Raw genomic sequence first — 24,930 nt, 5'->3', positions numbered from 1 at the left:
TTTATGCTAAATACTCTACCAAGTATGGACATAGGTCTTTTTAAAAAATATCATAAAAAGCATCTAAAGCCAAAAGTAAGAGAAAGAAATAAACATAAGAGGAGATAAAATATCCTTGTTTGCTGATGATGTGATGATTTACTTGGAAAATACTAGAGAATTATCAAAGATACTAATTGAGACAATAGCTTCAACAGAGTTACAGACTACAAAATAAACCTTCAAAAAACCCAATATTCATAAAATAATAATAAAACACAAGCAATAGAAAAGGAAATCCTATTCCAAATAACTACAAAATGGATAAAACATCTGGGAATCAACTTCCCAAAACCACACAAAAGACTTGTATAGATAAATTCAATTACAAAGCACTCCTTAAAAAGAAAAACCCAAATAGTTAAAAATATCCAGTATTCATTGCTAGTCAAAGGCAATATCATAAAAATGACAATATGAACAGAATTAATTTGCATTTTATTGGGTTTTTTTGGGGGGCTGGGCAATTGGGGTTAAGTGACTTGCCCAAGGTCACACAGCTAGTAAGTGTGTCAAGTGTCTGAGGGCGGATTTGCATTCAGGTCCTCCAGACTTCGGGGCCGGTGCTGTACTCACTGGGCCACCTAGCTGCTCCTTAATTTGTATTTTAATGCCATCACAATCAAATTAAGGAGATATTTTTTAGATATAACTTGATGCAATAATAAAAGCCATTTGGAAAAACAAAAAGACCTAGAATATCAAGAAGTAGGAACAAAGGGAGAACGTCACTTCCAGACCTTAAACTACAGTATAAAGCAGAGAGAGAATTAGATCAATGGAAGACTAGATAAGGTAGATTGAAAAACAAGAGAATTCAACACTGCAGTGTTTAATAATATGGAAAACAGTAATTATCTTGGGAAATTCCCTGGTTTGATTAAAAAAAAAAAACTTTTGGGAAAACTGGAAAGTAGCCTGTCAGAAACTGAGCTTAAACTAACACCATACATTGTATTCTACCATAAACTATAAATAGATATATGACCTTAAATAGCATACTATGGAAAAATTAGAAATGAAATATACCTCTCCAAGGTATGGGAAGGTGATGTATTCTTAACCAAAGAAGAGATGGAGGCAATTATAAAAAATAAAATAAATAACTGATTACATGACACTGAAAAGCTTCTGCACAAACAAAATGAATATATCTAACAGAAGAAGGCAGATGGTTATATGAGAGGAAAAAAATCTTCGTATCACATTTCTTTAATAAGAGCTTGGTATCCAAAATACAGGGGCAGCTAGAAGGCACACTGGGTAGAACACCAGTCCTAGAGTCAGGAAGACCTGAGTTCAGTTTGGCCTCAAACACTTACTAGCCTTTGTGACCCTGGGAAAGTCACATAACCCTTTTGGTCTCGGTTTCCTCATCTGTAAAATGAGTCAGAGGAGGAAATGGCAAACTACTCCAGTATCTTTGCCAAAAAAAACCCCAAAAAGGGGTCCCAAAGAATTGACATGACTGAAACAACTGAATAACAACACTTTGGGGAAATATAATTTCATCACTGGATGCTCTGAAAACCACAATTTTAAAAAAGTGGACGCTATGTTTTAAGAAATCGTAAAGAAAATTGCCTGGTAGAACCAGAGAGTAAAGATAGCCTTCACTTATCACCTCCTGAAATGAACTCTAAAAGAAAAAGTCCCAGAAATATAGCCAAAACCCAAAGCTTTCATATCAAGGAGGAAAAAATGTATTCATCCTGAAAGAGGCAATTCAAGTTCCAAGAAACTGAAAGATCTTAGAATATTCCAAAAGGTAAAAGAGATAAACTGAGTGTCCTATAAGAGAAAGAAAAATGGATCTTTAATGAAATAGAGGACTTTCAAGCTTTTCTGATGAAAAGACTAGAGCCGAGGAAGAACTTTGAAATATAAACACAAGAGTCCCAAGAAACCCACAAAGGTAAATTTATTTTAGCAATCGGAATGAGATGTGTAAAATGTATAATTAAAAGAGAAGACACATGTCCTTTTACAACTTTAACATCTTTATAGGATATTGAGTGAAATAAGAAAAATAATGATTTGGGGGCATGGAGGAGTAGATTGTTTCTCCTCTGAGTGTTTGAAGAGTGGATAAAGAAGGGAAGGTGAGAGCAATACATTAGTGTAGAGGGGAGGGGAACTTGCTATTTCTCATCAATGTGGTATCTAAAAGTACCCAAACATGGAAAAGATGTGAGAGGGAGTTAGCATCAGATAAACCTCACTCATCTGAAACAAAAGAGAGTTGAGCATATACATGCTCAGTTGGTATAAAATACATTAAACTCAAGAGGGAAATAAGTAGGGATGTGGGGACAGGGATGTTAAAGGATGAGGATAATACCAGGGAGGGAACTAAATAAACTTCCTGATCCTGAAGGGAAGATTAAAGTGGAAGGAATGAGGGAGAAAGAAGAAAAGCAAAGATATAGAATCTAATGAGATTGGCTTAGATTATCTGCTAGAGACAAATAGGGAGTGGCTGGACAAATTATGGTCATATAAATTAACAAAATACTATTGTGCTATAAGAAAATTAGAGATGATACCATAGAACCCTAGGTAATATAATCTGATACAGAGTAAAGTGAGCAGAACCAGAACAATTGATTTAAAAACAGCAAAGAAAAACAAATTTGAAAGACTTAACTTCTGTAAATGCAATGAGTAACTGTTTCCACACCTTCGAAGAAGCTTGTTATTCACTTCCTGACAGATAATGGACACAGGATGAAAGAGAAAAGGCTCCTGTGAGGATTCTTTTTGCTTGCTTATGCATGCTTATTTATTTGAAGGCACTTTTTTTCCATCTTATGTTGTAATATGAGTTACAGCAGTTTTGATGCTGCTCCTTCTCCTCTCTCCAAAAAAAAAATAAAGAGGGGCACTGTAACATTTTTGAAAGTGAACAGAAGAGAACAGAAGTTCAGACAAAAGCACAGATGAGCAGGATAGTTTTGAAAGTAACATCTAGAATTTGTGTGTGTGTGTGTGTGTGTGTGTGTATTTATGTGTATTTTTAAAAGCCAGTATGAAATGGAGATTCATGCTTTTTTGTGGAAACCTCCTTTTGTATCTACATATTTGGAAATGTTCTTTTTTGGTATTTAAATTCAGAATTTTGAAAAAAATTATTTTTTTTAAAATCTCAGGTAGCGTTCTGGTTTCCCATTTCCCACAACCTGATTGAACAAACTCCTCTTCTAGTCAAACACATCCTTGATATCGTTTATGCCACATCTCATGCATGAGTTATCGCTTTTTAACTTGCTATGTAATTAGGTTACTTAAAACTACAATGCTTATTTCAGTTTCCCTTTGTCTTACCTCTTATTTTGCTTATTCTGGGACCATGGTATTTCATGATAAAGAGCCATATAGCATCAACAGAAGACCATCTGTATTAAAAATATGAATGAATAAAAATTGATTTTAGTCATTGATGGTTAGAGGACTGGTGTAAATGACCTGAGAATCTACGTTTGAGAATAGAAAGTTAAATAGATAAAGTGGGGCTAAATAATGAGGGTGTTTGCATATCAGGTTGAAGAATTTGGACTGAGTCAGATTAGAGACTAGGAAATTCAAGTCTCATTTTATTTATCATTATTTTGGGAAAGATTACTATTTGATAGCTTAACCAAGACCTTCTACTTTGATTATATGTTAACGATATATGAAATTCCTGACAGCTTATCTTTCCCAGAAATGTAAGACTGAAATTACATGTCATCATTCCTTGACAGGCACTAATTACTTATAATGAAGATTTAAATTCAAATAGATGATTTGAATTGACATTTAAAATCTAAGCGGGATTCACAGTAATTTGTTAGTTTTGTCAGCCACGTATGAGATGCCCCTAACACTGCTTTAAGACTTTTGAAACATCGTACATTATGCTATTTTTGATTCCCAACTCTAGATGGCAGTAATGGTAAAGCATAGTGGCCCCGTTTAGTGTATACTCTCTTTTGGTTGAGCTTGTATGCACACCTTCATCCCCTCTTGACTGCCCAAATACCTCCAACCACCACTTGCTCTATGGTTATTCAGAAACATTCAGGAAAATGGCTTGATGCCTAGATTTACAGTTAGAAGTCCTCTGTTCAAATCTAGGTTTAGTTACTACCTACATGGCCTTAGGCATGTTACTTTTCTGCTGTTTTAGATCTTTAAAATGAAGATACTGGGCTTGAATATTTCTGAGGCCCCCTTCATCTCTAAATCATATGTCATAATATCATATTAGAATCATTCCACAGTACTGTCCATAGATGATTTAGTGAGAGGTAAACAAGGAAGATGAGATTTATGGGTCAAGTTTGGAAGGGATTGTGACTTGTGCAACTGGTGCCTAAAATGTTTCTTCCTATTCCCCAGCTAGCCAACTTTCTTTAGACAGGTGCTCGTCCCTGACTTTGTTACTAAGTGTTCTTTCACCCTTCTGTCTTTGCTAAGATTGTCTCTGGATAGCAGTAAAGTCATTCTTGTCCCAACCTCCCCCTACAGGAAACGTTCTGGTCTTTGTGTCATTTGGCCACCTCACATGTGGTATAAACTGTATTCCCTACTAGAATCACAGAGTCTGAATTGGAAGTGACCTTAGAAGTCACTCATCTAGCCCCTGATTAGGAGCCCATTTCTCCCATTTCAACGCCCAGTATTCCCAATAAGTGGTCATCTAACCTCTGCTTGAAGACCTACAAGGATAGGCTATCTTACCATATCCTAAAGTCATTCCATTCCATTTTGGATCAGCTCTAATTATTAGGAAGTTTTTCCTTATAACAAACCAGAAATCTGCTTCTCTGTTACTTTTCCTCCTTTGTTGTTCATTTTGCTCTCTGGGTGATAAGCCAAACAAGTCTAATCCCTCTTCCTGTAATGAACAATGTAGAACTGATTGCAGAGCTTTTCAGGATTGATAGTGTGATTTGATATAGTACTCAAATATTCGCCCCTCATCTATTCATGTTCCTTTGATCCCACTTTGACTTTGTCCCTCTTTTTAGCATTGAATGAGATGGAAGAAGTGCCTCAGGAAGATGGAGAGAGTAGAAACGAAGGCCCAACTCACAGCCAGGCTGTTTTTCCCATGGAGGTAGATGAAGAACAAGCAGGTAATCCCAAGTGTTTCCCCCTTTTATTGCTAGTCCCTGACAAATAGATTTTAGTTACCATTATGACAGTGAAATGTTGCTTTGAGTGGCCCCTCATTCTCTTGGCCTATAGCCACTGAATGTGTGATTACTATGGCCTTTTCAAACTAAAACCTGTTGCTGCCTTTCTTTTTTAGGTTTTTCCTAGTTTATTTGTCTGCCTTATAATGAATGGCCTCCATTTCTCTTCCCTTTTCATGTTTACTATTATCATAATATAATAGGTCTTCAAATATATTGCTAAATTTGAGTAAATGTTTATCACGTCTGGTTGAAATGTTTTTGGTGACTGCTATAGTGGAAGGAGCATTGGATTTGTAATTGGGAGACCTGGGTTTAAATTATCGTTTTGCCACCTATTAGGCGTGGCACCTTGGGCAAGTATCTTATCCTTTCTGAGCCTCAGTCTTCTGATTTATGAAATGGGAACATGATCTTGCCCTACCTACCTTGCAGAATTGTTATGAGGAAAGATATTATTTCTAGACCATAAAACTGTATAGATGTAGTATTGTTGATAACAAGAATAATAATTTCAATAATAATTCCTTTCTGTTCTATTGTCCAACATGCCTACCAAATATTAGAGCCTGTACAAGTTTAGCAGTCTTTCCATTACACTGTGCTGCCTGTTAAACCTTTTGGCTAAAAGATTTGTAAACAGATGCCAAGCTATTCCCTAATTAATGACACTAAACCCATAACTAGAAAACAGCCTTTCTTAGACTATCTTCCTTGCACAGTGGTTAACTACTTGGCTTTTTCTTTTTCTTTTAGGACCCAGTGGTCTTCAGCCTGCTGCAAAAGCAACACCAATTACTGTTCATGATTCCGACAGCGAAGATGAGGAAGAGAATATGGGAGCCCCTGGAAACTGCGTTGCTAAGAACAGTTCTCAGAACTATTCTGACAAAGAAGACAAAATCAGAGAGCCAGTAGAATCCAGGCAACTCCCAGGTGAAAGGCTAGCTCACATATTTTTATTATTGTTCTTATTAGGAAATTTGGCCTGAATTAATCCCTGGGTAATGTTTGTAGTCTTCCACTAAAATAATCTTCTAACACTTTATAGTTAAAGCTGTAGAGCAGACCATAATCTCTGACAGGTTCTAGTGAGCTAAAAGTGCAGTTTATAAAACTTAGGTAACTAGAACACATGCCTCCAGCAAGTTAATAAAACTGAGATTAAAAACCAGATTGCCTGATACCCTTCCATATCCTCACACATTAACTCTTCCATCCATGCTAGACCCAGATGCTTCTTGTCCCTTATTCATTCAGCAAATATTTATTTCATGGCTGATGTGTGCGAGACAGTAAGAGAGATATCAGGTTTAAATAAAGCATAATTTCTGCCTTCATTGATCTTACAGTCTAATAGGAGGATCAGACATAGTTGTAGATAACAAAGTGCCATGTCACGTTGGAGGAGTAAGCTCATTTCTGACCAGAGAAATCAAAAGACTTCCCAGAAGATTCTTTTTTTGAGTTGGCCCTTTAAAGAGAGACTAGGCCTTCAGCAGATGGTGGAGGTAAGGGGGTATATTCCAGGAATAGGAATATGTGAGCAAAGGCATGGAGGCAGAAGGGTTCCTGGCACATTTGGGGAACAAGGTATCAGAGAGAGGTCTGGTGTGATCAGCTTGGGTACAATGTGGAGAGAATTAAATCCAACCTTGGATAGGGCTGGAAAGATAGACCAGCCCCAGTTTGTGGAGGACTATGCCAGAGCCAGGCAGAGGAATCTGCACCTTACTCAGTAGGTGGTAAGGAGCCATTGAAAATTTTTGAGTGGAGAAATGTCATGAGTAGATGTCTGCATAAAAAAGATAATTCTAATATGAAGGATAGATTGGGGGACGGGTGAATAAGAGGGTGGGCATGGGGGAGGCAAAAAGATAGGCAGCAAATGCAGTACTAATGAAAGGAATGGGTAGTGAGTAAGCATTTATCTAGAGCCTACTGTTTGCCAGGCAGTGAGCTAAACATTTTATAAATATAATCTCATTTAAACCTCATAATACCCCTGCAAGGTAGGTGCTCTTATTATCCCCATTTTGCAGTTTAGGAAACTAAGGCAAATAGGTTAAGTGTCTCAGGTCACATTTGAACTTGCATCTTCCTGACTCCAGACCCAGAACTCTGTGCACTGTGGCTCCACCTAGCTATTTCCTAATGAGAGACTGAACTAGGATTGTGTCAGTGTGATTAGAAAGGAGGGAACTAAAGTAGACAGTATACATTTAAGAAGAGTCTCTTTTTGTTATGAGAGGTGTTCAGAATCCTAACTGAACATTTCTTCTTTTTCTGTAATCAGTGAGTGGAAAAGGCAAGACACCACTTCGAAAGAGATGCAGTTCCTCCCATCAAATGGGCCAATTGAAGTCGTCCTCCATTGAGGAAAATAGCTGTGAGAAAGGCTGCCAGGTCACAAGTGAACAGATCAAAGCAGATATGAAAGCAGCCAGCGACATGCCTGAGAAGAAGAAAAGCAAAGATGTTTATCCCAGTTGTGGCAATAGCCCAGGCTCTGTGGGCAACTCCCCCTCATGCAATGCTGCTCCTCAAAGCCCTGACTTTGTAAGGACCGTGACTGGCAACTCTGGTGAGCCCAGCACCTCAGCCCCAGATCCATCCCAGCCATGTGTCTGCTCTCCTTGTAAGACTGAGGGTTCAGGGGCCGTTGATAGAGAAAACTCAGTCTCCTCCAGGTGCTCCTGCAGTAGGTCTCAGGGACCACAAAGCAGAACTAGCAGATGTTCTGATGAGGAACGACCTTCCACCAGCAGAGCCTGTGTTGTAAATGGTCCCAATGGCATAGGATCAGAATTTTCCTTTAGGACTCTCCCACATGGTGGGTCTCGAAGCCCAGCCAATGATGAGAGGACTAATGGGAATATCTATGGGGCCACAGGGGATGACAGGAGAGGAAGCTCCCAATCCGAGAATTTTGAAATGGAGTATAATGAAGACTACCCTCGAAGACCTCTAACGAGAGCCAGGAGCAGACTTTCCCATGTACCACTGGTATCTGAGTCAGGTATGGTTCTCTTCCCAGCATCTGCTGCAGACTTGGTAAAGATTGTCATTTCGTTCATTAGTTTCGTAAGTTCTCTGGCATTTGGCACAAGCCATCTTGGCAAATTAAACTTGATTCATATTTTGAAGTATAAGGATCTGGGATTGTATGAGGATTGTGGTGTAGTCAGAGAGCCTGAGTACAGATCGCAACCCTGTTATTATCTCTGGGACCCTTGACAAGTCACTTTTCATCTCTGGTCCTCAGTTTTCTTTTCTTTAAAATGAATGGATTGGGGAAGATTATTTCTGACCATTCCTCCTAATTCAAGATGCCTTGGAACTTGTGGTAAAGTAGATTATGGTTCAGTGAAAGTATTTGCAACTTTGTTGATGTAAATAACTTAAATAATTAAAAGTTAAACGTTGAAGAAAGGTCTCACTCAAGCTCATCACATGGGCACAAGTAGCTGGGCATTAGCTTAGAAAAAACCTATTTCAACAGATATTTATCAAGTGCATACTGTGTATAGACCCCTTAGGCAGAACCCAGGGCTGCATCTTCTAATTCTAAAAAAAGAAATTTTAAGTACCTGCCTCCCTGAGTGCCCATGGAGGTACAAAGTTGAACTGTCACATAGACCCTGATTTCATGGAGCTTATTGTCTCAATATACTATAACAAATATACAGATAACCACAGTTAGTCAATAATAAATGAATTCTAAGGTGCTACATGAAATTCAGAGATCATGGTGAGGGATGGGAGGTGGGGAGGTGGTAGGTGTGGAGAGAGGAGGGCAGGGCGGGAAAGAGGCTGGAAAAGAGGAGAAGTCATTACCAACATAGAGGGATTCCTGAAGGTCAAGTGGCTTTAAAGGTTTAATAGGAATTTAGTGAAGAGAAGAAAGGAAAGGTATTTAAGATGTTAGTAAATGGCATGAAGAAGGTCATGGTCAGAGGAAAGGAGTGTAGTCCTGTTAGGCAGGAGCATAGAGTATATGGAGTGAAATAATACAGTATGAAGAAGGAATAGGGTCAGGGCAGGGGCAATCCACAAAAGGCTTTGAATATCAAGCGAAGAAGATGAAACATTACATAGTTCAAAACTAGGGAGGCATTAAAGGGTTGTGAGTAGAGGTTGGACAGGATCAGATCTATTCATTGAAGAAATTACTTTTTGCAATGGTATTTAGAGTCTGTTGAAAAATGGAGAAATTGTATACGGTTCTTCATTCAGCCCCACTAGTACTTACGTGTTCTTCTTTCCCTGTCTCCTGTACCCCACACTTCCTTTTTGGGGGCCTAAAAAAGATTAGGGAGTCCACATATCAATATTTTTTCTTCACACATGTTGTGTGTTTGCTGATGTTATAACTCCTGATTTGCTAAGTTAGGGGTGCCATGGTAGGTGATGAACTAGCTGGGCTAGTGGTTAAGTTTTTATTTTCTACACTAACAGTGGCTCACATTTCCATAACCCTTTACAACTACGAAGTGTTCCTTATGTATTATCTTATTTAGTGCTCATTAAGTGCTGAGGGAGACAGGTCAAGAATTTTTATCCTTACTTTGCAGGGGAGGAAACATAGGCTCAGAGTAGTTTAAATGACTAAATGGCAAAGCTAGGACTGGAATCCATGTCTGAAGTCTACAGCTTTTTCTACTATACTGTTTTCCTGGTGGAAACAATGCAGTTTGCCATAAGAGAGACTTACTAACTTATAAATTATTCAGGGCCTTATTTATATTTCTGTTGTTAACGTTAAGTTAGAATGAACCATGACCTTTAGAATCACAAATTCCTGTCACTGAATGAAAGCACGTTTGAATTTAAGCACCAATATCTACTTTGTCAGTGTTTTTTTGATTTATGGTTCTAATTGAGTCATCCCATATATCATGATCCTTTACAGTGGGATTATAAACAGATCTCTAATGGAATAATGAGCATGCTAATTATTCTTGAATGTATATACTTTTTTATGTTCATGTTAAAATATGTTACTTTTCATCTAGGGACCTTGAAATTCTTAACATCAATTCACCATATCCCATTGCTTTGAGAATAAATTATTTCTTATTATTAGTATTGTCATTAATGATTTTTTGCATTTGTAAAAATACTTTTATTATAGAAGACCTATAATGTAGGTGCTGAAGTACAAGTGAGGAAACAGGTTTGAAGAGATTAAATGGTTTGCCAACAGTCATACAGCTAGCAAATGGTGACAGACCTCAAGCCCCAGATTTTCTGGCTATAAATCCAGTACTCTAATAGGCCTCATTGACCAATTGTGTGTTCAAGTTTGTTTCCAATATGCATTAATGTGAATAAGCCTTCCTCTTTCCTCCTTCCCTATGATTGCTTTAAAACTCTGTAGAAATAGCCATTTGCCCAATGACTACATAGGCAGCAGAGCTCTAAATTTTTGAATAACTCATAAGGAAAGAGCAATGGATTTGGTCATAAGACAGGGATTACAGTTTCAGCCTTTACCATTTAGAAGCTTTATAATCTTACCTAAATCATTTAAACTTATGATCTTGTTCTTTCATCTTTAAATTTCGGATAACTTATTTTTGTTATTTGAGAGAAGCATGGTATATTGCAGTGGAAAGGGTTCTCTGGATTGGAATCAGAACACTTGAGTTGGAATTGCATGTTGCTATTTACTGGCTTAATGACCTTGGTCAGATCCTTTTTGTTCTTCGGCCAAGTAAGAGGGTTGGACTGGATGATTTATAAGCTGTCTTCTAGCTCTAACACAATGTGATTCTATAGTATTAGCTATGTAACCTTTAAAAGAAATTAGTAACTTATTTGCTGATCAGTTTTGCAAGCCTTTTAAGAACAGAAATCTAAATTAATCAAGGAATGAACTTTCTCTTGTTACAGTGTAGGCTTCTTTGTTCTTTTTGCACCTCATCTTCCAGTGAAAAACAGAAAACTTTGTAGTTGTTTTAGTCCTTCTAAAATGTTAAATCTGTTTGTTCTAATCGTGTGGTGTTTTTGCTTTGTGAAAAATTAGTGTTGTTACCCATGACCAGGTCATTGGTTCCACTGTGTTACGCTTTCTAAAAAAGACAGTTCTCCTTGAAACAGTAAGATTGGCAAAGACATGCCATTAATAGTTAAGAAGCTTCTTATTAAAGGGTTTCACAGTCTAGTGGGAAATCACATGGGTTATAGAGACAGCTCGGTGGCACAGTATATAGTGTTGGACTTGGAGCCAGAAATACTTGAGTTCAAATCTGGACTCGTTACTCTCAAGCTGTGTGCTCCTGGGCAAGTTACTAACCTTTCAGCCACTGTTTCCTTCCCAATCTGTAAAATGAGGATAATAATAGCGTCTACCTCACGAGGTTGTTGTGAGACTCAAATGAGATTAAAACACTACTTGCCAGTTATCATCATCATCGTCATTAAATGCAGCATGAAACCACCAAAAATTACCCCCATAGACAATAGTTCAAGAGCTCGAAGGAGGGAAAAAGTAAGGATTAATAACTTGTTTTACGTTTGTCTTCTGTCTTGAGAAATGGCCATTGTTTCAGACTGATCAGTTTGGACTAATGAATGTGATCTTTTTTTCAAGTGGAGCTTGACCGTGGAGCACCAACGAGAAATGAGGGCCACTTAAGTTTCTGGAATAAAAACAAAGTCATCTGGCGGTGCTAATCAGTGACTTAGCTACTTTGTAAAAGCCAAGAACATCTTAGACTCCCATTCCTTTATACATATAATAAGAGCATCTGTTTTCTGTGGATGGGAGGTGGGGAGAATCCTGCCTATGTATAATATAAGCCCTGCTCCACCTCTATGCATCTTGCCATTTATTTATGGTTTCTCAGGCCAGATATAAATGAATTTTTTGTAAGAAGCCTCAGTCCCAGTAGAAATCCTAAAGCTGGTACATCATGGCTACGATAAGTGCTGAGGAGTCACTTTGACCTCCAAAGACTCAAAGTCAATGATTTTGTTGTTATAGTGCTGACACTTGAGAACTTAATATTTGAAAGTTTTTGTGCCAACCTTGGCTCATCCTGAAGTGGTTGTTGTAGTAGTAGTTGGAGTAGGGAACCTTTAAGATCCCTTCCAATGATAAGGTTCTACCATGCCATGTTTTTCCTTTAAAGCAGGAATGGGGAACCATGTTTCAATTGAAGGTCACACACACACACACACACACACACACACAGCAATCCAGTTTGCACTATTTAGTGAAATATAAAATATCACCATGAAATTTTTAAAATTAAGAACAGAATATAGTTTTTTTAGTAAATATTTTTAAGTACTTTAGTTGGCTATAATATAGAATTGAAATATTCTTTTCTAAGGTTAAGGAGAGAGAAGACAGAAGGATAATGAGGATGAAACATCTAGAAACCAGGTCATAGGATGAATAGCTGAAGAAGCTGGGGTATTTGGACTGAAGACATGAATTCTAAAAGGACATGTAAGCCCTTGGCTTCAAATGCAAGAAAAAAGTTTCTTATAATTAAAGTAGTGCAGCATTGGAATGATAGGCCTCGAGAGGGGTTGTGTTCCCTTGTCAGCTAAAAATTGAGTAACAACTTATAAACTACCTCCCATGCCTAGAGCACTTTACAACATGATTTTCCCTCCAGGACATCGAGAGGAGGCATTGTAGTTATTATTATTTCCATGAGGACTCTGAGACTCAGAGAAGTGAGCAGCTTACGTCAAGGTCATAAACTGGGATGTGGCAGAACGAACTCTTGGACTTCTGATATATACCCTATAATGCATGAACTTGATATTTATATTTCTATTTAATTGGCTTCCTTTGTAGCCTGTTTTATGCATGTAAAAACATTATTCCAAGAAGGGGCCAGTCGACTTCCCTGGAATCCAGAGGGGTTCATGACACAAAAGGCTAAGCTCTGAGCAATTCTGCCCTGTGCCTCTTGAAGGGACATTGTAGACACAATTCTTATGCTAGGGTTGGAAGCACTAGACATTTAGGGCCCCTTTTAACTCATAAAGTATAAGATGAACTGTCTTCTATTTTCTTTAATTCTTCTTGACCCTAAAACACAATCATGCCAGCAATCTTGGTGGGAACTCAGCCAAGTACCCAGGATTTCATGGTCTTCAGGAGGCACAAGATGGACTCTTAACCCCACCAAAATAGACCTTTGGTTTGAAATATTTGCTAGTATCCAATTTCTAGAATACAAGATGAAAGTTTCGGGGCAGTTAGGTGGCACAGTGAGTAGAGCACCGGCCCTGGAGTCAGGAGGACCTGAGTTCACATGTGGCCTCAGACACTTGACATGTGTACTGGCTGTGTGACCCTGGGCAAGTCACTTAACCCCAATTGCCCTTGCCCCGCCCCCAAAAAAAGCATAAAAAAAGATGAAAGTTTTTTGAACAAGAAAAATGAACAAAAAAAATACTTGTACATTTCTAAAAACATTTTTCATTTATATTATGGAAATTAGATTTTTAGATAAAATTAGTGAGCTTCAATTTATAGAATTTCTCATAATATGTACTCATTTATATAGAAACCCCCTGCCCCCCCTTTTTTTTTCCACCAGACCTGTGCTTTCATCTGCTTTCAATGAGAAAGTTCCTCTATTACTGTAGTTTGGTACCTTCTCTGCCACTTAGAATCCTTTAAAAGGGGAGCTGAGCTTTAATAACTTGGTAACTGAGGTTACCAAGCCTCAGAATATTTTGGGGCAAGAGACCAGTTCTCTATCTGCTCCACCCAACTTCTGCTCATATTGAGCACTGTAGGTGGTTTTTTCCTTCTTTCCTCTCAAAAGAGAAAAAAAAGCAGTATTAGTGAATAACTTAAGGGATTTATTTCTTACCTCTTGCAGGGGCATCTAGACCTTAGGTTTGGGTGATGGCATTCATTAGTCCAAGGTGATCACTTCCACCTCAGTCTGGAATCCCTTTTACTGCTCTCTGAGAAGGCTTTCAACCATAGATTTCTAAGTATTGTCACAGACGTTGGCCAAATCATTGTTTGCTCCCTTGCATGTCTAAGCTAAACTCTGCCCCTCCCTTCCCAAAAATGATTTTTTAAAAAAAGGATTCCTCACTGCTCATGAATTAGGGAATGTTGTTATCCAGATGTTGGGGGGGGGGGTGGAGAGAGAGCTGTTCACCTAAGGCTTTCAGAAGAAAGTCATCCATATGTTCCGTACTAGAGCATTCCATTCATTTAAGCATTAAGTATCTATAGTTTAAGACATTTGGGAAGGCAGAATTGTATAGTAGAAAAGTTGCTGGGTTTGCAATCTGAAAGACTAGAGTTCAAATTCTTCCTGTGATACTTAGGAACTGTATAGCCATGAGCAAATCCCTTAACCTTCCTAAACCTGTTTTCTCATGTATATGTGTAGAATTTATTTCACAGGTTTGTTGTGTCATAAGAGTAGAGAAATAGCTCTGACAGGCATCTTAAGAAGCCATCTAGTCCAACCTTTTCATTTTAAAGATGAGGAAACTGAGGCACGGAGAGATTGTGACCCTCGGAGGCTGGTGTGAGGCAGGATTTTCGATCCAGGCGTTCAGTAACTCCAGCACACCATTATCTGCTGCACCAGGATGCCTCTATAAAAGAAAGTTTAAAAGTGTAAAGCACTGTGTAAATGAGATCTGTAATCGTTACTGTTGCTGTTGGGGATGCAAAGACAGAGCCTTGCTGTCAGAGTTTATAATTTAATAGGGAAAGAAAAGTGGAGACGTTCATAACTGATGCAAGGAAAAGAACGATACGAACAAGAGGACTAGCTAGGCAGAGTGCAAGAAGAAATCAGAGGAGAGAAAAGTAACGTTAACTTGGGGAGCATCAAGCAAGAGGATGCTTGGAGCCAGGTCAAAGAAAGGGAGAGACTGAAGATGAAGATGGGGTTGGGAAGTCCACTTCAGGATTGGTTGGAGTGAGCTGAGAGGGCAGGACAAGAATGGGAGAATGGGAAGTCTACTAAATAAAAGTGAAGGAGATTAGCGTAAGATAGAACTAGACCAGGTGGGTATGATAAAATATTTGGAGGTCCTGCTGGGCTTATAAAAAAAAAAGGATTCTTCCTCCCACTACAGGAAGTTACTGCTTTGATAAGAAAAAACTGGAGTTTGGGATCTTCTCATTTACTAAGACATCCCTTTTTATATTGAATCTTAGTGAAGATGGACAGATATCTTTTTTTTCCCTCTCATCATCTTAAGTAACCTTATAGTCAAATCCTACTTGAAGATTATTACATTTAGGCCAACTTGAAAAACACTGAGTAATTACAACAACATAGAAAATTAAAATATTCTTTTTTTTTTTTTGAGGAGGGAGGGCAGGGCAGTTGGGGTTAAGTGACTTGCCCAAGGTCACACAGCTAGTAAGTGTGTCAGGTGTCTGAGACTGGATTTGAACTCGGTCCTCCTGACTCTAGGGCCAGTGCTCTACTCACTGCGCCACCTAGCTGCCCCTTAAAATATTCTTCTTGATCATTCTTATGGGCCTGTGAGCTTAGTGGTTAAGGAATGATATTTTGTTCATCTCTCAGATACCACCCAATTCTGGATCATCTACAGAAGTTTGTATGTAAAGGAAATAGGACTAAATGATCTCAAAGAACTCTAATTCCAACTGTCAGACTCTGTGAACTCTAGTTATATATAATCTCATCATATGGTACATTTGCATCAAGCCAAATAGTACTTTAAAACTTATGTTCTGCGTCTTTCTTGGGCTCCTTGTGAATTGTGGTATATGCCTTTTCTCCAATATAACCAGCCCATAGGGTGTGTGAAGGGAAGCAGTCTATATTAAGCCTGGAGATGTAGGTTGGAGTCATATTGGGAAGGACTTGAAATGTCAAACAGAGGAGTTGGAAATTGATCCTAAAGGTAATAGAGAACCCCTGGAGTGACAATAGCCAGATCTCTGCTTTAGGAATATCATTTTGACAGATGTGTATAGGGCAGATTGGGGAGGGGAGAGAGAGTTGTGACAAGGAGAACAAGGAATACAGTGGTCTAGGTGAAAGTTGATGAAGGCCTGAATTAGAGTGGTGGTTGTGGGTAGAAAGAAAGAAATGGATGGATAGATGTTGAAGAGGCAGAAAATTAAAAGATTTGGAATGGAAATGTGGATACTGACCCAACTCTTACCAGCTTGGGTAACTAGAAGAATGTTGGTATCCTTGACAGACAAAAGAGAAGTTTAGAAGAGGGGTGAGTTTTGGAGAAAAGATGATGAGCTCTGTTTTAGATGTGTTAAGTTTGAGATACCTATGGAACATCCAGTTACAAATGTCTAAAAGTTGGTGGTGTGGGACTGGAGCTCAAGAGAGAAATGAGGGCCAAATAGAAATCTGAGACTCATTTGCATAATAGAGATCTTTGGAACTGTAGGAGCTGATGAGGTCACTAATCAAAAAGAGCTTATTAAGCATTATCTATGCACTAGGGATTTAGGAAAATAAAAACAGTTCCTGCCCTCAAGGCATTCATGTTCTATTCTGAGAACTACCTTGCATAGAGGTTATCCCTACTATTAGGGGCCAATACATGGAATATAATTCAGCAAAATAAATGGAGAAGAGGCCGTTGAACAGGTAGGAAGAAAACCAAGAGAAAGCTATCTTACAAAAACCCATAGAGAAGAGAGTGGTCAGTAGTGTCAAATGCTTCAGAAAGGTCAAGAAGGATGAAGATTGAAAAAAGACCACTGGATTTGGCAGTTAAGACATCATTGGTAACTTGGGAAAGAGAAATTTCAGGTGAGTAAAGTTGGAAATAACATATATAAGAACTAAATTATTTTGAATTGTATACGTACTAGGCTCAGCACTGAGTTCAATATAAAATTCCCTAATAGAACCTAAATTCTGCTAGGGGACATGACACACAGATAACTAAAATACGAACTCCTAAGTGTTCTAAGTACGTAAGTGAGGGGCAACTACATTATTTTAATGGGCTCTGATGAGAAGAAAAGATCATAAGTAACTGGGAGAGTCAGGGAAAGTTCCATGGAGGAAATGGCACTAATGGATTTTTAAAGGTAGAAGGGATGGGGAATCAAGGCAGTAGTCAAGTCAGCAAGTATTTCTTAAGTGCCTACTATGTGCCAGGCACTCTGCTATGCACTGAAGATACCAAAAGAGCACAAAACAGTCCCTGCTCTCAAGGAGCTCATAGTCTTAATGATAAAGCATGAACAAAAACATGGAGGTGGATAAGAGTAGAGTGTATATAGGCAAGATCATAGATGCAGAGAAGAGAGTAATGTGGAACAAGCCTACCTAAAGGAAGAGTGGCAGCAATTTAATTTGTGCAGAACCTTGCATACCAGGTTAAAGAATTTAGACTTTACCAGGTTAGCAACAGGGAGTCACTGGAAGACTTCTGATTATTTTAGTTAAGATAGTGGGAAGCTAAACATGCAGAAATAAAACCTGAAAGTTTTATTAAATGACTTTTGCTGGGAAGGTGGTTTAGGAGAAAGAACCATGAATAAGAGACCTCTGGCATTTACTGACTCTTATGACTTTGGGGAAGTCACTTCTTTCTGATTCTAGATTTCTGAAATTCTAGTTTTACTGCATAAAGAATGTTGATAATTCTTGACCTTAACTTTTAATTGAATAAAACTCTTCTTGGGATTGGGATGGGACAGCTTTTGTGTCGACAGCTTCTTTCATAGGAATGTATGATTTAGAACTAGAATGAACCTTAGGGGTCAACCAATCCATCCTTTTCACTTTACAGATAAGGAAACAGGCCAAAAGATGTCATGAGGCTTGCCAAGGTCATATAGGTACTAAGTAGTACAGAATTAAAACCCAGGTTCTGTGGTTCCAAATCCAGTTTTCTTTCTACTGTACCATACTATGTCTGTATTTACACAAAATTTAGATCCACCTATATTTTGTTTCTCTGCAAACACAGGATTCCCTTAAGAAAATGAAGCTCGAAGATAAGCTCCCTAGGGTACTAGTTACTGTTTTAAAAAATCCGACTCTACTACAGTGCTATTTAGAATGAAAGGAATAGCCTCTGAAAGGAGAAATGGCCTTTTTTTTCATCCCCTCTTTTTAAATGTAATGCTCTGGCAGTGTCATCTTCTACACTGGAGAATTAGGGCCTGACATCAGAGTGTAATGGAATATTGGGAGTCAAAAGACTTGGGTCAGAGCCCCCAACCTGGGCAGAGTCACTTCGCCTATTCTCAGAGGATAACAGTTGATCTACCTACTTTCACTGGGTGTATTGTAAAGAGAGAACTCTATAGCAGTTGAAATTGTTATTATGTAGTGCTCTTTCCCTGACAGGGAGTCATAATTAGGCATAGTTTCAAAGATTCCGAGATCCAGAGGAAATAAAAATCACTTAGCTCAGCCTCTTTTATTTTTTAACCAAGGAAATTGAGGCATAAAGGGATAGGGAACTGCAAGAGCTGAGGCATAGAAGTAGAAAATCACCATGGAATCATAGAATTAGAACTGAAAGGAGGCCATCTATCCCCTCATTTTCCAGATGAGGAAACCCAGAAAGTTTAAGTGCTTGAGAAAGGTCACACAGGTTGTGACAGAGGCAGGATTTGAATCCAGGTGCTTTAACTCCAAATCCAGTCTGACCGTGGCGTAGTGTGTAGAAAGATAATGTGGAAGTTGTGAGCACTAGAAGGAGTTAGAGTCGGAAAGGTAGAGGCCATATTGTGGAAGGTGTTAAATTTAATCTGGCAGCAGTAAGAGAAAGAAACAAGAAGCAAAAAATTAGTTATACAGATGTTAGAGTAAGTTTGAATGATGTGATTCTCAGTGGCATAATAAAGGCAGATTAATTTAAAATATATTTATTAAGGACTTAACTGTTTGTCTGGAACTGGGGACACAAAAGTTTTGCAATAGAAAAAGCAAAATAGCCCCTCTTCTCCATGTAGGAGAGACAACACATAAAAGACCTTCAGGGTGGGGGGGAAAGGCCAAAAGTGATGAGAGTGCTATGGTGCCAAAGATGGCAAGGCCCAGGGATCTTGGGGTGGTCTGGGTTCTTAATGTACATCAGCAGGTCACTTGGCAAGGCTCAGCTGGCCTGAGGGTTTAGCATTGGGGTAAGTGGCAAGGCCCTATGGTCTTAAGCAGACCAGGTGGTAGTACCTAATGGTTTAGTGGCTGTAGAAGTAGGGCAAAAAGAAAGGCTTGGAGGTTCTTAGAATTCAGTAGCAGGAAAGGCAGTTAGATTAGGCCTAGCAATCACTGGAAGGATTGTAGTTGGTGACTTGCAGCCAACCCAAGCAGAATGAAAGTTTGCAAAATAAGAATCCATAGAAGTTGATGACTTCTTTGAATGTCACTCCATTATCCAAGGTGCGAGGTGGGGGTTGCAGGGACCGGGGATTGGGAGTTGGGTGGGGAGAGGGAAGGTTAAGTTAAAGACAAAAAGTTAGAATTGTGCAGTTACCTGGAGTAAGAAAATAGAGACCATCTGCCATGCTGTCTTCTACCCTATTTCACAGCCTCTGGTTAAGAGGTAGCTTGCTTTGCTAAGATTGGCCTTTCTATTCTTGTTCTTGATGCTGTCCCCCTTCAGTCTTCTCTGGGAGCTTTTCCGCTGTCTCCTCCTCACCTCTCCATTATTTCCTGGTTCCTTCTGTGCTGTATTACAGATATGTCCAGGCCTCCCCCATCCTTAAAAGAACCTTCACTAAGAATTACTTACCCATGTTGCTTCACCTCATCTCCCATTCCTCAACTCTTTGCAATTTGGTTTCCAATCCTACTTCTCCACTGAAACTACCCTCTTTAAGATTATAAACAATCTTATAATTTTTAAATCCATTTGACTTATTTATCAGTCCTCATCCTTGAATCCTCCAGCAGCTTTTCAGATAGTTGACCACCCCCTTCTCCTTCACTTAGCTTTCATAAACAGTACTTTTTCCTGGTTCTTTTGTCTTTGTTACTTTGTAGTACGTTATGTAACAGCTCCCACATTTTTTCTCATTCTGTAACAACTCTGAGACCTTATGGAAGGTATTCCTTGTCTCAGATGAGTGTTTGGATTACATGGTCTTTAAAGTCCCTTTCAGTTGTAAGGTTCTTTGAAAATGTTGAAGATTGGGGAAAGGGAGGATTGTAGTGGTCCTAAAATTTGAATATAAATAACTAGAAGAATGGTGGTATTATTAGTCAGAAGGAGAAAATAGATTGGTGGGGAGGAAGATAATGAGTTCAGTTTTGGAAATTTTGAATTTTAGGTGTCAGTAGCTTTTGTAGGTAGAATTTCAGGTCCAGGGTCTAGTCGTGTATAGATCTATCTAGTGGAGAATTATTTTCTTGGATGTGATCATTGAAGATATAGGAACGGAGGGGGTCAGCAAGTCAAAGAATGTAAAAGAAACAACAGACACTGAAATGTATTATTTTTTTCCTCCCCTTCCAGAGGTTGCCAAACCAAAGCCACGTCATGCAATGAAGCGGAAAAGGACTGCTGATAAGTCCACAAGTACCAGCGATCCTGTTATTGAGGATGATCACGTGCAGGTGACATCCTTTTCCTTTTTTGGGTTAAAGCAGTCAATTTTTTTTTTCTTGTGCAGAAGAAGTTGTTACTTTGCACACTGATGAGAACGTATCGCTATCATTTCTTTGTCTTTCAGAGAAAATAGGTAAAATATAGTAGAAAGAATGCTAAATTTGTAATCCTGGGATCAGAGATTGTACAGGACCTTGAATGCTCTTTGAGTGTAATTTAACCTATATGTAATTATTCCTCCAGTACTCTTGGCTTGAATGTGACTCTGGGTTCTCAAAAGCTTAAAGCAAAAAGCAAAATCTTGACAGCTCCTACCAAGCTGGAAGGTCCTGGAAATGTAGACACAGTGATAGGTTGTGTACCTCTTGCCTTAAAATTAGCCTAGCTCAGCTCAAAGAGGGTCATTACTAGAAGGATGAACATTGGGTAGTGATTTTTTTTTTCAGTCACAGCAACTTACAAAAGCCACATGTCAAGGCATGGAGGGGATTATACATGTCAATGAAGGTAGTAAACATACTAATGACATCATGGGGCTTTTGAAGTATTTGTTAAACTCTCACATATAGCATGGCCTCTCCTGGAGGCTTAATGAGTCCCAGGTAAAGAAATATAGTTAGTAAGACAGAGTTTATGAAAGGATTTGTAGTGTGGAGGTAGCACCTGAAGAAGGAAAGGAAGAACTTCAGCAGCTGAAGATGGGTGTTAAGACCTCTATTCCAGGTATGGAGTATATTATGAACATAGACTAGAGAAAGCAAGATAAGAATAGGGGATGGAGAGCAGTCTTTTTAATTTTAAACATTAAATATAGAAAAGGAGAATAATATGAGAAAACACTCAAAAGAAGTAGTTTGGAGCCAGATGGTGGAGGGCTAATTGAATACTAGCACCTGTTCATTCTTCCCACTGTAAGTTTTCAAATAGAGGAGTGACAGTGATCAGGGTTGTTGTTGTTTGTCCTTCAGTCTTAAAGAGGACCATGACATCAGGAAGGTGATGCCATGACTTTCAAGTGATTTGGATTTAAGTGAGGGAGGGCTGTGCAAAGTCACCAGCCTCGCTTTCTCCTCCAGAGCCATCTGGGTCCAATGGTAAGTTATAGATCAGGACGACTGAGATGCCCCTGTGGGAGACCTTGGCCTTTTTAAGCTAAGATCTTTCCTAGGTCTCAGTTTGACTAAGGCATTGCCCTGTCAGTGATTAAGGCTAAGTAAGAAGTGAAGCAAAGAATGGCTACTTTTACCTAATCAAAAAAAAAAAAAACTGGGAAAGGAAGACCCTCAGGGTTTCTGGCCAAAAGAGAAACATTTGCTATTTACATTCACTCTGAGCCAATCAGAGCCCAAACCATGACCAAGTGGGACTTGAGCTGGGACCTATTGTTGGCCAATCAATGAGAGCCAGAGTGATTTGGGTTTAAGGCATGGTCTTTAAGAAATCTAGCCTGTAAATCCCTAGATATCTTGTAAGGTTTCAGCAATCAAAATTTACATTCCTTTGGGCAGAGCACCTGCAGGTAAGGGTATGATTCCCCATGTGGGCAGAAGGAGAGGATGGAGAAGAGATAGGAGAAGCGCTGTGTTGACCTATTAGAACTGGCCAGTTGGGCCTCAGTAGGGCAGTTTCCTACTACTCACCACTTGTTGTTTGGCCATGTTTTGCAAGTGAGTTGGATTTAAATGAGAGAGGGCTGTGCAAAGTTAACCAGCCTCATTTTCTCCTCTGGAGCCATCTGGGTTCAGTGGCAAGATACAGATCAGGATGACTGGAGATGGCCCCCACAGTGATCAGGGAGTGCATTAGAAATAATTACTGTGAAAGCTTTCTGAAAAAATGTGATCAGAGATGGAAGAGTCTGATTATAGGAAGACCATTCAGGAGTCTTTTAGAACAGTCCAATTGATAAGAGGTAAGGTTCTGGACTAGAGTTGTAGCAGTGATTTTGGGAAGGAGAACACTGGGTAGTTACTTTGGTGGTGGAACAAACAACTAGACTACTCTTTGGATGTGGTGGGAAAGGGAGGAGATAAAAGTGATTCTAGGGTTCTAAGGAAATATGACAAAAATTACTAAATAAATTGGAATTTAAATTTCCTTTGTATCAATTTTGTTTTTCATTTTCAACAGGTTCTTGTCTTGAAATCCAAAAATCTTGTTGGAATCACATTGACCAACTGTGGAATCACAGATCTAGTACTAAAAGATTGTCCTAAGATGATGTTCATTCATGGTAGGTGTTTATGTCCAAGGTCTGAAATACTTGCTCTGTTAGTGCCAAGAGCTAATACATAGTAAATCATTGTGTTATGAACATGAGCATCTTTTAAAAGTAAATTCTCATGTGCTTGATTGATTTTTAAGTAGTTAACATAATATTTCAACAGGGTCAAAGAGAGTGTTCAGTTTTAGATATTGCTAATTGATTAGATTCTAGATTTTGTCATAAGGGGAAAAAAACCCCAAACTTCTAGCACTTCCTTTTGGATATAGGTGGTTCCCATGCCTGAGGAGTATCTTTCCAAACTCCACCAAAGAGTAATCATGGCTTCCCATCATTCCTAATCATATCTTCATGCCTAAAATGATTCTTCCCATGCCTAAAATGATTCTTCCTTAGTGATTATGTTGGGGCTCATATGCCGAAATTTGTCCTGCCGATGGAGAATCATAAGGACTTTTTATAACTACTTCAAATAGCAGCACAGTATGAATGAAATTACTGTTCCCAAATTTAGTTGTTTGTACTTGTGATTAGCATAATAAAATAGCACATCTCATTGGAAGGTAATCATGAGAATAAAGTCCTACTTTGTAATCTTCCACCATTTCTCCATCATGTAGTTAAAAAAAAAAAAAAGGTCCTGGATTCTCAAAGGCTGTACCAGCTGAGCACCAGCTCCTTCAAGGCTTACCAAATGGAAAGTCTTCATGTATGAGCCTGGCAACACACTGTATATGGACTAGGTGATCTTTAAGATTTCTTCTAGCCAGGGAGGAAGGGAAAGAATGTGGAACTCAAAAGTTTTAAAAATGAATGTTAAAAATTGTTTTTACATGCTACTGGGAAATAAGATATATAGGCAATGCGGCATAGAGATCTATCTTGCCCTATGGGAAAATAGAAGGGAAGGGGATAAGAGAAAAGGGGTGGTGATAGAAGGGAGGGCAGATTGGGGGGAGGAATCAGAATGCATGCTGTCAGGGTGGGGGAGGGGAGAGAGAAAATTTGGAACTCAAAATCTTATGGAAGTGAATGTTGAAAACTAAAATTAAAAGAAAAAGATTTCTTCTAGCCTCTTGATCCTGTGATCCCAAGTATGGTGGGTTTTCCACTGTGACCATGTTTAGATGTACTTATGGGCTAGCCTAACGGAAAACAGATGGCTACATGGGCAACTTCTTGTCTCCTATTATTACCATCTTCTTTATTTGTGTAAGAATTTAAGCAGACTGGTAATAAGACCAGAGAAGAGATCATAGTGTTGTAAAAGTAAGTGTTTTTAGAGGTAATCTAATCCTACCTTGCAGCCATGCTCTAGAATCCCCCATTAAGTACTTTTGACTAGAGATCACATTTGAAAACTTCATTGATTAGACATTCATGACCTCCAGAGGCAATACATTCATGTTTTATACAGCTCTGATTTATAGATAATCATCCCTTACATTTACCTGTAATTTCCAGCCATAGTCTTAATTGTGTCTTAGAGAGATATAAAATAAATTACATCAATTAGGGCTACTTCACCCCTGAGGTAAATCCAAGGGGCTAAGTAGAAGGTGAACATAAGAACAAATGCTTCTACACAGGGGCTCAGCAGCATTTATTAAGTACCTACCATATGCATAATATAAGACATCATCGTGTCTGATAGAGGCCCATCTCTGGAGTCAGAAAGACCTGGGTTCAAGTACTGCCTCTGACACATACTGGCTATGTGATACAGGGCTACTTCTCTAAGTTGGCACTTTATGTTTTTTTGCAGTTTGTGAGATAGGAGGCTATGACTACTTTCATAGGTTCCACAGGTACTCTGAGTCTTTACTTTTAAAACTAGAGCTTAAAAGCCCCCAGCATTGAGTTTACCATTAATAGTCAGCTAATGGGTATAGCGCAAAGCAAAGACAGTTACTAATGTGGCATAGTGTTGTAACAATCCGGCCAGCAGCTGCTGTGGGGGTGTAAAAC

The 24,930-nt window shown here is 38.8% G+C and overlaps 1 protein-coding gene across 4 annotated transcripts in view; it reads left to right on the top strand.

The window, feature by feature from the left end:
- The window catches only part of FBXO38 (F-box protein 38), a 119,345-nt gene that overhangs the window by 82,300 nt on the left and 12,115 nt on the right, over positions 1-24,930 (top strand). For all 4 annotated transcript variants that reach the window (XM_036750853.1, XM_036750854.1, XM_036750855.1 and 1 more), the window contains 5 exons: positions 5,052-5,159; positions 5,976-6,155; positions 7,516-8,238; positions 20,646-20,746; positions 22,869-22,971. In XM_036750853.1, coding sequence (XP_036606748.1) covers positions 5,052-5,159; positions 5,976-6,155; positions 7,516-8,238; positions 20,646-20,746; positions 22,869-22,971 — 1,215 coding nt within the window. The remainder of the gene's footprint in view (positions 1-5,051; positions 5,160-5,975; positions 6,156-7,515; positions 8,239-20,645; positions 20,747-22,868; positions 22,972-24,930) is intronic.

Source organism: Trichosurus vulpecula, chromosome 3, assembly GCF_011100635.1.
Source record: "Trichosurus vulpecula isolate mTriVul1 chromosome 3, mTriVul1.pri, whole genome shotgun sequence".
Lineage (NCBI taxonomy): Eukaryota > Metazoa > Chordata > Mammalia > Diprotodontia > Phalangeridae > Trichosurus > Trichosurus vulpecula.
This window is presented reverse-complemented; position numbering and strand designations above follow the sequence as displayed.